The 12,608-nt window shown below is 31.8% G+C and overlaps 1 protein-coding gene across 7 annotated transcripts in view; it reads left to right on the forward strand.

The window, feature by feature from the left end:
- LOC108972351 (heterogeneous nuclear ribonucleoprotein L-like) overlaps positions 1-12,608 on the forward strand; it is a 108,460-nt gene that overhangs the window by 95,080 nt on the left and 772 nt on the right. For all 7 annotated transcript variants that reach the window (XM_018938898.1, XM_018938899.1, XM_018938900.1 and 4 more), the window contains 2 exons: positions 11,588-11,863; positions 12,209-12,413. In XM_018938898.1, the coding sequence (XP_018794443.1) occupies positions 11,588-11,863; positions 12,209-12,413 (481 nt within the window). The remainder of the gene's footprint in view (positions 1-11,587; positions 11,864-12,208; positions 12,414-12,608) is intronic.

Consider the following 12,608-nt stretch of genomic DNA (forward strand, 5'->3'; position numbering starts at 1 on the left):
ATTTCGTGGAAGGTGACTTTGAATGATTTTTTATGATAATCTACATTTTCAAATTGTATTTATTACATTTCCTGAGAAAATTATCGTAATAATATATTTATATTTTATATTATCAAAAAGTTGAGATTTCCACAAGCATAAAGCTGTTAATTATTTTTTGTTTAATTTTTGATATTTTGTCTTTCGTTTCCAAAGAATTTCAACCTACGATGAATTTCTTCCCTTATCATTTTCAAAGGCTTCTGTACTAATCTACAAGGATTTCTTCCTACCATAATTAATTTTTTTTTGTTTTGCTATCAAAAACTGTCTACCCTGATCTAATAAACAAATAGCTAATATTAAAGTGCTAAGTAAATATTCAACTATTCATAAACTTTTGTTTATCTCTCAAAATTTTTTATCCAACTGGGAAATATTATAGCGCTCACTTCCCACCACTCTCCGCATTAAAAAAGCCAAATAATTAAAAGTTTACCAAAAACAACAATTTCACTACCATGCATTTACGAATAATATAACTGTGTGTATAAAATTATGAAACAAAACTATTTACGACTTTGTCGCTGCCAACAACAATATGATGTCTTTTCCTGCAGCCTAGCGTCATGCTTTCGCTCACAGCCGGATCCGCATTGCCAGATCCAAATTGTCAATTAAATGTGGCACTTAATGGAAACCGAAATATTTCCAACACAACAACTACAAAAATTGTAAGCGTAAAGAAGCTTCCATCAAACGAAATATTTTCAACCCAAAAACAACAGAAAACACTACATTAAGAGAAGCAGAAGCTTCCACATTCCACATTCAAAGCGATGTGGGCAAAAATAAAACTTCCATTACAACTTCTGCGAGACAATACAACTAAATAAAGAGTGCTTTCACATAAAAGTTTCATGCAAGAAAGTTCCGTTAAAAGTTTTTACTGCATTTATTTCTACAAAAGTGCCGTTTCAGCATAAAAATTAAACCAATTAAAAGTAGCAAATGCATAGCAGTGAGTGTGCGAGGCCATAACAGATAAGAGAGAGTAGTGGTTAAAGAAACGCATTTTCAGAGGAGGGGTAGAGCTTTTACAGCAATACAGTAAGCATAATAAATATGTACGAGAATATGTGCACACGTGGCCATTAATTTTTATTGCGCATGCCAACAAATAAATTTATGATTTTCAACATAAACTATCACAAAGCCAAAGCCAAACGGCTCGATACAATCCTCCTGCCTAAATAAATTCTTATTTGATGTGAATGTTCTTTATAGGCCCTTTCAAGTGGTTGGCGATGTAAGATATGTATGTTTGTGTGTGCATTTAGCTAATATTTGCCTCTTTTTCACATTTATTTCTTGGTGAAAGTGCTGCAAAAGTATGCATGGCAGCGCCATAAAATTTGATTTTATCACAAACTTTTAGCATTTTGACAGCATGTGTGGGGCTGTATTGACATAAACTTCCAATTAATATACCGTTACTAAACAAACTTAAGAAAAAAGTCAATAATTGATCGACCACAGAAGTACAAAATTATATGGTAGGTTTTTGTTTTAGATTTTTATTAAAACTTGTTCATAAACACACTAAGATGTTTGAGGGTTAATATTAGAAAATGGTTTAAATTATTTAAGCGGTGCTGAACTTAATATTTATCCATAAATAATATTTTAAAAAATAAATCGATACTAAGAAGTCGATAAATGATAAATACAACCGCTAAAAACTTAAAAAACTATGTATCTGCCAAAAAATCAACATACGATAAATAAGACCGTTAAAAAATCGATACATTATAAATAATCGATAACAATTAGTCAATAAATGCCAAATACGTTCAATAAATAATAAAAGTTAAATATTTAAAAAATGTACGCCAGAAAATCGGTACGAGATAAATGCGATCGATAATGTAGTGTAACAATCGACACAAATTCATCAATAAATGCTAAATACAGTCAATAAGTAACAAAAGTTATATAATGAAAGAAAATCGATACAAGAATGTATAGTAATCGATAACAAATAATTAATAAATGCCAAATACTTTCGATAAATAACAAAAGTTAAATATTTGAAAAATCTATGCCAGAAATTTGATTCAAGATAAATGTGATCGATAAAAATACGTAATAATCGATATCAATTTTGTTTAATTGTTGTTGTTTAAAACATGCTAAATACAGTCCAGTCGATAAATAATCGATAAACAACGAAAGTTAATTAATTAAAAACATTTATGCGAAAAAAATTAGTAAATTATAAATTTTGTCGATAAATAATCGATAAATAAAAAAAAATTATTTAGCCAAATAATAGCGTTTTATAACTTTTATAGGCACAATACATAATTCATATTGAAATATTCAATATTTTGTATTGCTTTTATTTAACACTTATGCTTAAAAAATTAGGAAAAAATAGTTATCGATGATAAATATGCTCGATGAAAAATCGATAATTATCAATGTTTTTATCAAATGCGATTTTGTATTCATTTGTAACCACACTTCAATAAAATAACAATTAGTTTAAAGAAAAAATATTTTTAAAATAATCGATAACGATAAATGTATCATATTTCGATTAATAATCGATTTTCAAATATTTATGATATATAAAAAGAGCTTATTGCTTAATTTAAAGCATCGTTTCAAATATTATGCAACTTTTTGAAAACCATTTTGTTCAAACAACAATTTTCAACTGAATTTCGAGGTTATGTTTAAAAAAAATTCCTGTCCATCCAACGAAAGAAATAATTATAATAAATTTATTTACATTGAACCTAATTGAACCGGCTCACAAATCGCCAATATTTCCAATATTGCAAATAAGAATTGATATACATATGTGTGTATGTATATGTACTTGTGGCTATGTATGTGTGTATCATGAATTAGCAGCAAATTTGCCAATTGCGTCGTCGCTCAGCTCAAATTACAGGTGTGTGCCGCCATCATACGTTTAGGTTATAAACATGCATCATTGAGCCCCAAAGCGTCGCAATTTGTAACTGTACATTTATATTTGCAAATAACGGTAAATATGTATTAGGCCATAATGGGCAAGTGACATGTAGTATACACACATGCATACCAGAGTAAGCACGAGAGCGAAGTACAGCATTTAATGAGAGATAAAAAAACGTTGCATATCTCCAGGCGCAATGATGATGTGCTAAAATGCGTATACCAACGAGCTACAACAACACATGCCCAAAGCCGAACAGTAAATTTGCCATTAGCACTCGGATACAAACAAGCATATATAAGTACATATTTATGCATATGTATAATGTCACTATGTATGTACATATATATGTATATGCGTTCGTGGAAATTTAGCATAATGGCCATTGTACCGTTGTTTGTTCGGCAAAAACAATGCCATTGCCTGCCTGTCGTTCATGAAATGCCAATCAGCGTTAATCAATTTGACCTGCCGCAGCTCGGCATTTATCCTTTTAGTAAACACACAAACATACAATATGCACACGCATATACGTAACTAAGCAGCGAGTTGCCACAACTTTGGCCGCAACATGTACTCATCCTGTCCGGTTGGCTGGGCAGAGAGCGGGTCTCTCAACTCCGCTGTGTGCTATAAATAAGCCAACAACAATAGAAGCAATACATACATATGCGTGTAAACATATGTGCGCCTGCGCTTGTGGTAATGCGTAGCTGCGTTTGTGTGCGTGTGGCGTTACATGTCAACGTCATCACAATTAACTTGCCTTTATGCCTTATTTTGCACTGAGCGCATTTTGCTTGTCCTTTTCGGCCGGAGGCTTAATGTTTACAGCATTTAGTTGTCGTTATTGTTGCCGTTAGCCGCTTTGTTTGCCATTTTGCGTCGATATTTGGGTATTGTTTCTTTTCGAAAATTTTCCAAATTTACTGTTATGTGTTTGGTGCGGTGGCAGTGCCGGATTTCCATAGCTTTAGCGTTTTGTTTGCTGTCAATGCAAAATTTTTTGCTTTTGTTTTTGGCATTTGTGTCGAGATTTGTGCATAGTTTTAGGCGTTTAAGTGCGCACGCACACCGGAGCCTTTAGGCTTATAAGCAAATGGGCATATTTTAGCCGCCTCGGGTTATAATGCCCTTTTAAGCAATTTATTATCCAACTTATTTGTCAAACATGCACGCATACATGCATGCCTTTATATGTGTGTGTGCTCGTATGTGTGTTTTATTAAGCCTATCCGTTCCTTTATTCAGCTTCGATGGGTTCTTAAATTAATTGCTTTTTTCTGCTTGTTTATTTCGGTATTTATGCCATAAATAAATTTTAAAATAAATTAAAGCGATTTATGTATATACACTTTCCTGTTTGTTGTTGTTTTAGTGGCTTTACCTTGTCCTTTTTGCTTGAGTTTGCTGAAAGTGGCGTGTTTGCGTATTTTATCAGGCATTAATCATCAACAGATTAATTTTATTGTTATTGTTGGTACTTTTTTGATGACTAACTAAAGCTACAAATTTCCGAAACAGTAATCAATTATTTTCGAAATACAGAAAAAAAAAATTTTTTTTTCTTTTTTGGAAAAATTTAAAAAGGCAACTTTGCTTCATTGAGCTCAAAAAAATTTAATGGAGACCTGTCTGCTGCAGAAATTTTAAATTTATATTTCGTGAATAAATAGTTCTCGAAATTATTTGCATTTCATTCTTTTTAAAACACGCATGTATAGTATGTATGTATTTAGGTAGGTATATTGTACATATGTATGTGTTTATATGTATGTACATATATATGTAAGTTCATTCTTACCTAATTTCCTTACAACGTCAGTCAAGTGGCTTTAGTTTGTGCTTATTGAAATGAATAAAACAATTTACAAAATTATTTTTTCGAAAAAAGTTCAAATTTGCACATTCCAAAATTTTCTATTCTTTATTTGAAATGCAAAAAATTTCGGGATTCCGCATTTCAAAATTACAAATCCCGAAATTTTATAATATATACTCTTTTTACTTTTAATAATTTCCAAAAAAAAATTCGGGATCCCGAAATTCAAATTTACCAATCCCGAAATTTCCAATCATTCCAAATTCCAAAATGGTTTTAAACTAAAACTATATTAATACAACCAATATCTTCAAAAATTCAATTCCAAATCTAAAAATTTTTAGTGCGTTCCTAAAAAATGCGTGTTCTCAACAATTAATTTCATTCATACTGAAATTTTAATAAAAATTAAAATTAAAAATAAAAATAACAAAATCAATACGAATTCATGTAAATTAATATAATAAATACTGTATCAAATAAATATACACACATACTTAATGCCAATCCCGAAATACTGTAATTTTCAAAATAATTATTTTTACGCCAATTTTAATTTTTTAATTTTAAATAAAATTTCTACTGTTTTAAAACAAAAGCAAAAAAGTCCTCGATTAAAATATAGAAAAATTTAATACTATCCAAAAATTTTCGGGATCCCGAAATTTTCAGTCTAATTCAAAACTAAATCAATGCAACTCAAATCAGTCTATCAAAACTCAACACTAAATGAAAACACATCTAATGGTACTTAAATTCAGAATCCCGCAATTAAATTTTACGAATACCGAATTTTTAATGATGATATAGAAACCCCTTGTTATCTCCCCTTATTCTAAAAATGGCATATCCTATAGAAGTTTCAAACTGCCTTTCCATAACCCAAAAGCGCCTTTAAGCACAAAAATCTGTTTCACTCACAATACATTTCCAATTCAACCCTCAGCAATACCATTACATAAACAAATAAATTAGAAACGATTTCGTGAATTAAGACACGGCTTTGTGTGTTTTTGTTGCAGGCAGTACGCCATAAGCGCCGTTAAACGCATATGCCAACACTGCTGCGACTTTATTACTTCGCATTCTGTGCGCCGCCATCTTCTCCCATTTCTCTTTCTCATTTCATTTACATTGTTTTTGTCGCTGTCACCGCTTACGAGTAATTAAATTCTGTGTGTTAAATCGCGCGAAAATGTCATAAAGCGGCAAGTTGCAGCGTTGTAAACGCTTTAAGCGTTGTTGCTGTTGTTGCAGCTGCTGCTTTTTCATTATTATTATGATATTTCTAGTAATTTTTGTTGGTATTATTGTGCCTTGATATTTGTCAGGCGACCAACAGCAATGCGGCGCAAGCAGTTCCAGTTTCAGCGCGTTGGTTGGTGTGTGTCTCGCTTTCTCAGCAATTTTGTAGACATAATTGTGTTAATCTGCTTGACTAACTCTCCAACGCCTTTTGCACTGTCTTTTCTTGTGATATGCAGCCTTATTTTCTGCTTTTTACATTTGTATAGAACACTTCATCTGCTGTGCAACGGTTAACTTCTATGTCTGGCCGCGAATATGATTTCGTTTAGTTGCTTTTGTTGTTTTACTTTTCATTTGATTGGCTTCTTCCAGCCCTCACAGGGGTACAAGGAAATTGTTATCGCCCTTTCTGCCAGTTCTTCGTTTATACCGTCCTTTCATTGCTGGTATATGTATTGTTGTTTTGCACAGCGGGCTTCCAGCAACATTTTAGCTCAGTCAAATTTTCATGAAGGGAAGATTTCATTGTTCTTAAATTGCTGCGGCATATATGTGCTCCTGTATGTGTGCCTATGTTGCCTTTATGATTATGTGAGAATTCTATGCGCTGTAGACGTTAATAAAACTTTATTGCCTTGAAGCCAGATTACATTACTTACTAGCAACATTTTATAGACCTGAAGGGATTTCAATAATATTTACATACGTATAACTTTAAATACATACATATATTCATATTTTTGGAGATGTGGAAAATGAAGTTTCTAATTACAGCTGTCTAAGAATCTTATAAGAGCCTTTTCGAACACATCACTGTTTTCCTAAATTGCCCTTAAATCGTCTCCTTACATTTCTACAGTTGACATACATTTTAAAGTCAGCAATACCACTGGCAAAAATATAATACTAGATGCCGAGAGATGAGGGCCGATAGCTAATGAAGACAAGAAAAAAAGATTAACTTCGTCTACTTCGCAGCTTTAGAAGCCTTCATAGGTTTAAGTTTTCTTACAAGAACTTGATTTTGAACAGCAAATAAATAAATCAAGGAATCAGGAAGAACTAGTTCACATATGTACATATATTCAGACAGACGGATAGAAGGACTGACTGAGATCGCTTTACATTCATATATATGAATACATTACTCCATACTTCCCTAACTCTCATCACCGTGATTCACAAAATACTTCGAGTTAAAGAGTTTTCGAATTATGGCAAGAAATTTCTATGAACTTTGACTTCCATCACCAATTCAAGAATTCAAGTTATGGAGAACTCGAGTTATGAAAGTTCAACTGTATTTTGTATTATCTCCGACATTCGCGTCCTTCAAATCTCGATTTTCCCAGACCTAAACTTTACCCAGACTTATTGAATTATGGCGACTATAAACGGCTACGTCTATGCTTTAAAACTCAACTGTGGTTTTTCTGCTTTCCCAGCATCGCCTGAGCAATACTAGAACTCCGTGTGTATGAGACTGTTTTTAAGTTCATTCCTTACAATAAACCGACTAAGATACCAGCAGCATAAATTAATTCTCTAACTCGAATCACCATAATTCACAAAACAAAAAAAAAAACTTTGAGGTAGAGTCTTCGAGTTACGTAGGAAATTTGTATAAAATTTTACTTCTATTGCCAATTCAAGAGTTCAAGTTACTGCAATGTCTAACTCTATTTAAATGGCACTTCTAAGCGCAAAGAAAGTGAACTAAAATTTTCATGGGAGAGTTTCAAGTTTGTAATTTATTGCTGGAACTCATTATTCCGCATAGAACTCACTTTTGAAATATGATTCTCGACATCAGATCTTTGGTATATTGCCTACCATAAGCAGGTTTGATTTCCGCATTGTCACCTTTTTAGACTATAGTATGCTTCACAGTTGCATTCTTTAAAGCATAAAATGGTATTTAAAAATAGATTGGTCAGGTGATCGGTGATGCCGACAAATGAGCAGGTCAAAATTTCATATCGATATCTCAAACTCTGAGCGATTTGCTCGCGTATATACAGATGGACAGACTAAGATCGTCGCGCTGATCTGTTATAGACATACGTATTTATTGTATAGGGTTTCTGGCGTATCTTTCTGGATCTTACAAACATAATATACACTAAATATACGACGTTCAGGGTATAAAATTTCATATATGACGAAATCGGAACCTTTATACACTAGTTACCAAGATTAACCGCCAACTAATTAAATTGCTAATTACATATATATTTATAGTTTGTGCTTTCATATAAAAATTTACATACATACATATATGTATATGTATGTACATATATAATATTATAATATCCACCCTTCACAAGGGCTTTTAAATTAAATTGAGAAATGTGAGAAAAGCAAAATCTGCAAAGTAATTGCAATTTAATGCATTTCGATTACATTAATTACTGTCGATTGCATGTTGTAATCCGGCAAATGGAAAATCCTCAACAACAACAACAATAACAATTTTCATAATAACAACAACAAATGAGCAGCAGGTGTTGTTGCTTGGAATACAAAGCAATACAAACGATATGGCAACATACATAAAGCTGCAACAACAATAAGTTTTTACAACAACTACAGCATTGCATTGCAGCAATAGCAGAAAGTTATTGCAATTACAACAATTGTAACAACAAACATTTTCTTATAACGGCAACAGCTTCAATTTATTGCAACAACAACAACAAAAAATTTATTGTGACAACAACAACAACAACAACAATTTATTGCAACAATAACAATAAGTTATTGTAACAACAACAAAACTCTTGGCAATTATAACATTTTAGCGCAACAACAATAACTCATTGCAAAAATAACAATAAATCATTGTAACAACAACAATTTATTGCAACAACAACAACATTTTATTGCAGCAGCAGCCGCTGGTGTGCAGCCGAGCAGCAATTTCGCTGCCAATAAGTGAAAGTGAAAATCTTGAAAGTTATTACTGTTTGTTGTTTTTGTATTGCACATTGCTGCTGCCTGCTAACATCACATGCACATGTGTACCAGCGATTTCTAATAAACTTTTTGCACGAGCGTGTTTTGCGGACTTTGCAGCTGGTGCTTGTACGGGAGCGCATTGAACCTGCCGCCGTTGCATGCAACATGCAACACACACACACACACACACACACACATACTACATATCGTTGTACGTGCACCTTATGTGGCAGTAATAAAACGGTATCAGCTGCTTTTGATCGATCGACCAAACTCTTGTACACAACATCTGTCTGACCATTTCATTGCTCTGGTCGCCCGTCTCGAAAGTTGCATACATGCACATGTATACATACGTGCCACACAAACATTGCTGCGGCTGTGAAACGCCAGCGCATTCATTTTCATCCATCAATTGCACAGCTAATTACCTTCGGCCACTTTTGGGCCAACCGGCTTTGTTTGTGCACCACCAACTAACTGTATCTATAACTTGTCAGCCAGCAATACATGCTTGCCGCGCCACCGCCGCACAGCTTAGATACCTGCATTAACTTGCTTTTGGCCATTGCAGCTAGCGGCTATTGGCCACAAGTATGCGGCGGCACGACTTGATACGCTTCGGTATTGCGCTGTGCTTGCCACCGCCAAACTCTTGTCTGCTTGCAACACGCTTGTTGCCACCAAAATCAAAGTTACATTGGCTTTCCGTTTATAGGTGAATTTCCTTGTTGGGCCGTTTATTGGGAAACTGAGTGCAAGCGAGAAAAAGAGGCAGAGACTAAAAAAAATCATAAATTGCGCAAACTTAATTAAATCAAAGCTATAAAAATGCCGTTGAATTGCATATGAGGCATTTGATTTGTGGTATGGCAGTAAAAATTTTATTTGTGGCGCACTTTTAGAAACATGTTGCGCAACTGGCGCATACATAACATATGTGAAACGATTGTATTTGCTAGTTGTTGGAGATTTTCAATGAAAAAAAAAAATTAAAATTGTTGCGAAAGCAAAAGCAATGTACAAAAAGTTGCACAACATTTTTTTGTTTATATTTTGTTTGTTGTGGTAATAATTTTTTAGTATTTAGTTCAAATATAATAAGAAAGTCCTTAGTGTATAATAAAAAATCTAGCAACATGTTGCGCAACAATTTTTGTTGTTTCGGCAAATATTTTTTAATATTTGGTATTTCTACTTTAGTTAGAATAAATTATTTGTCTTTAGTGTACAAAAAAAAATTCTAGCAACATTTATTTTTTTTTCTTGAGAAATATTTTTTTTTTTAATTTAGTAAACACATAAAAATAAAGTCTTTGGTGTGAAACATAAATTCTAGCAACATGTTGCGCAACAATTTTTGTTGTTGCGGGAGATTTATGTCTTTAGTGTACAATAAAAATTGTTGCTAGCATTGTTGCCCAACATTTATTCTTTTTTTCTTGACAAATATGTTTTTTTTTTTAATTTAGTAAGCATATAAAAATAAAGTCTTTGGTGTGAAATATAAATTCTAGCAACATGTTGTGCAACATTTTCTTTCTGTTGCGAGAAATATTTATTTAATTAACTTTTATGATTTTCGTTCAAACATTATAAAATAGTATAAAGCATATAATAAAAACTCAAGCAACATGTTGCGTAACATTTTTTTTTTTTTTTTGCAAGAAATGTTTATTTTTTAATAATTGTCAACTATATACATATAAAAATTTCTCGCAACATGCTGCGCAACATTAAAAAATATTTTTTTTTTTATTTTTCACGGGGAATTAAGAATTTCACCAATATAACACATTGTAGAATTTTTAATTGTTTTGTGTTTTTTTAGCTATAGACTTAAAAAAACGAAACTTCGCAAAATGTTGCGGAACACAAAATATTTTTCTAAATTAAGTAAAAATGTCTAAAGGTTTTTTTACTTTAATTTTAATAAATCTTAGTTAATTTAAGGAAGGACAAATAAATATTTTAAATTATTAAAAATTAAATGAAATATGCTTAGCAACATGTTGAGCAACGTTTCAGTGTAAAATTTTCAGCTAAAACTATTAAAGATAATTATCAATTCAACTATAAGGTATTAATATGAGGACAATAAACAATGATTTATTCCAAAATATGCTTATCAACATGTTGAGCAACATTTTGAATATACGAATTTTAACGAAAACTTTAAAACCGAAACTTAAGAAATTACTATAAAGCTAATAAAATATATATTAACTGCGAAATATGCTTAGCAATATGTTGAGCAACATTTAAGTATAAACATTTCAGCAAAGACAATTAAATGTACATAGTTATAAATGAAATTAACTACGAAACATGCTTAGCAACATGTTGAGCAACATTTTGGGGACAAAGAAAAATTTTAGAAAAAACTACTAAAAATTAAAAATTATATGCGATGTTGTTAAGCTATGTTGCTAAGCATGTTGAGCAACATTTAATACATCCAAAATTTTTTAAATATTTTTTTTTAATAAACTCTCATCCAACGCAATCACTTTCTACAACGCTTTGCAAAATACAAATTTAGATGAATAAATTTTTTACAAAATTTTCCAATTTGTTATCTGTATCTTTAGATTAAATTTCTGAAAACCAAAGAGGGCACCGCCATGGTACAAATGGGCGATTCGGTCGCCGTCGAACGCTGTGTCCAACATTTGAACAACATTCCCGTCGGCAATGGTGGCAAAATCCAGATTGCCTTCTCCAAACAGAATTTCCTGTCCGAAGTTATAAATCCATTTTTATTACCCGATCATACACCCAGTTTTAAGGAGTATACCGGCTCAAAGAATAATCGCTTCCTGTCGCCAGCACAGGCAAGCAAAAATCGCATACAACCACCGAGCAAGGTAAGAACGAATGAAACATACATATAAAGAGAAGATTTTAATAAAAATATTTTGAAAAAAATATATAAAGAAAAAATTTTAAGGAAAAATAGAAAAAATATATTTAAAGAAACAAAAAAAAATCATAATAGTAAAAGCGACAAAAGGATAAAAGCAAAAATATGTAAAAAAAAAAACAGTTTTTTTAACCAAATTTTAATAAAATATTTTAAAAAAAATATTGAATGATTAAAATATTATTATTCTACATTTTTTTTTTTTTAATTTTTCGCATGTTCATGTTAATATTATAAAACTTTTTGTAAATTTTCTAACCTCACTTGCTGATTTTTTTATGCACCACAGATTCTGCACTTCTTCAACACACCGCCTGGCTTAACCGAAGACCAGCTAATAGGCATTTTCAATATCAAAGAAGTGCCCGCCACATCGGTGCGATTATTCCCACTTAAAACGGAACGTTCCTCATCGGGACTAATTGAGTTCCCCAATATTTCACAGGCCGTTTTGGCCATCATGAAGTGCAATCATCTGCCAATTGAGGGTAAAGGTGAGTTTATTAAAAGTAATAGATGAAATATGGAAAATTTGAAAGTTTTTGAGTGAAAATCAACAAAACGAAAATAAAAAGAAAAATAAACAAATAAAAATTAATTAAAACCCACAAAAGGTTTGAGGTTAAAAGAAAATAAATTAATTAATTAAGAACAAAATTATTTTTAAATTAAAAACGAAAAAGATGTTA

Source organism: Bactrocera latifrons, unplaced genomic scaffold, assembly GCF_001853355.1.
Source record: "Bactrocera latifrons isolate USDA-ARS-PBARC rearing strain unplaced genomic scaffold, ASM185335v1 scaffold_399, whole genome shotgun sequence".
Classification (NCBI taxonomy): domain Eukaryota; kingdom Metazoa; phylum Arthropoda; class Insecta; order Diptera; family Tephritidae; genus Bactrocera; species Bactrocera latifrons.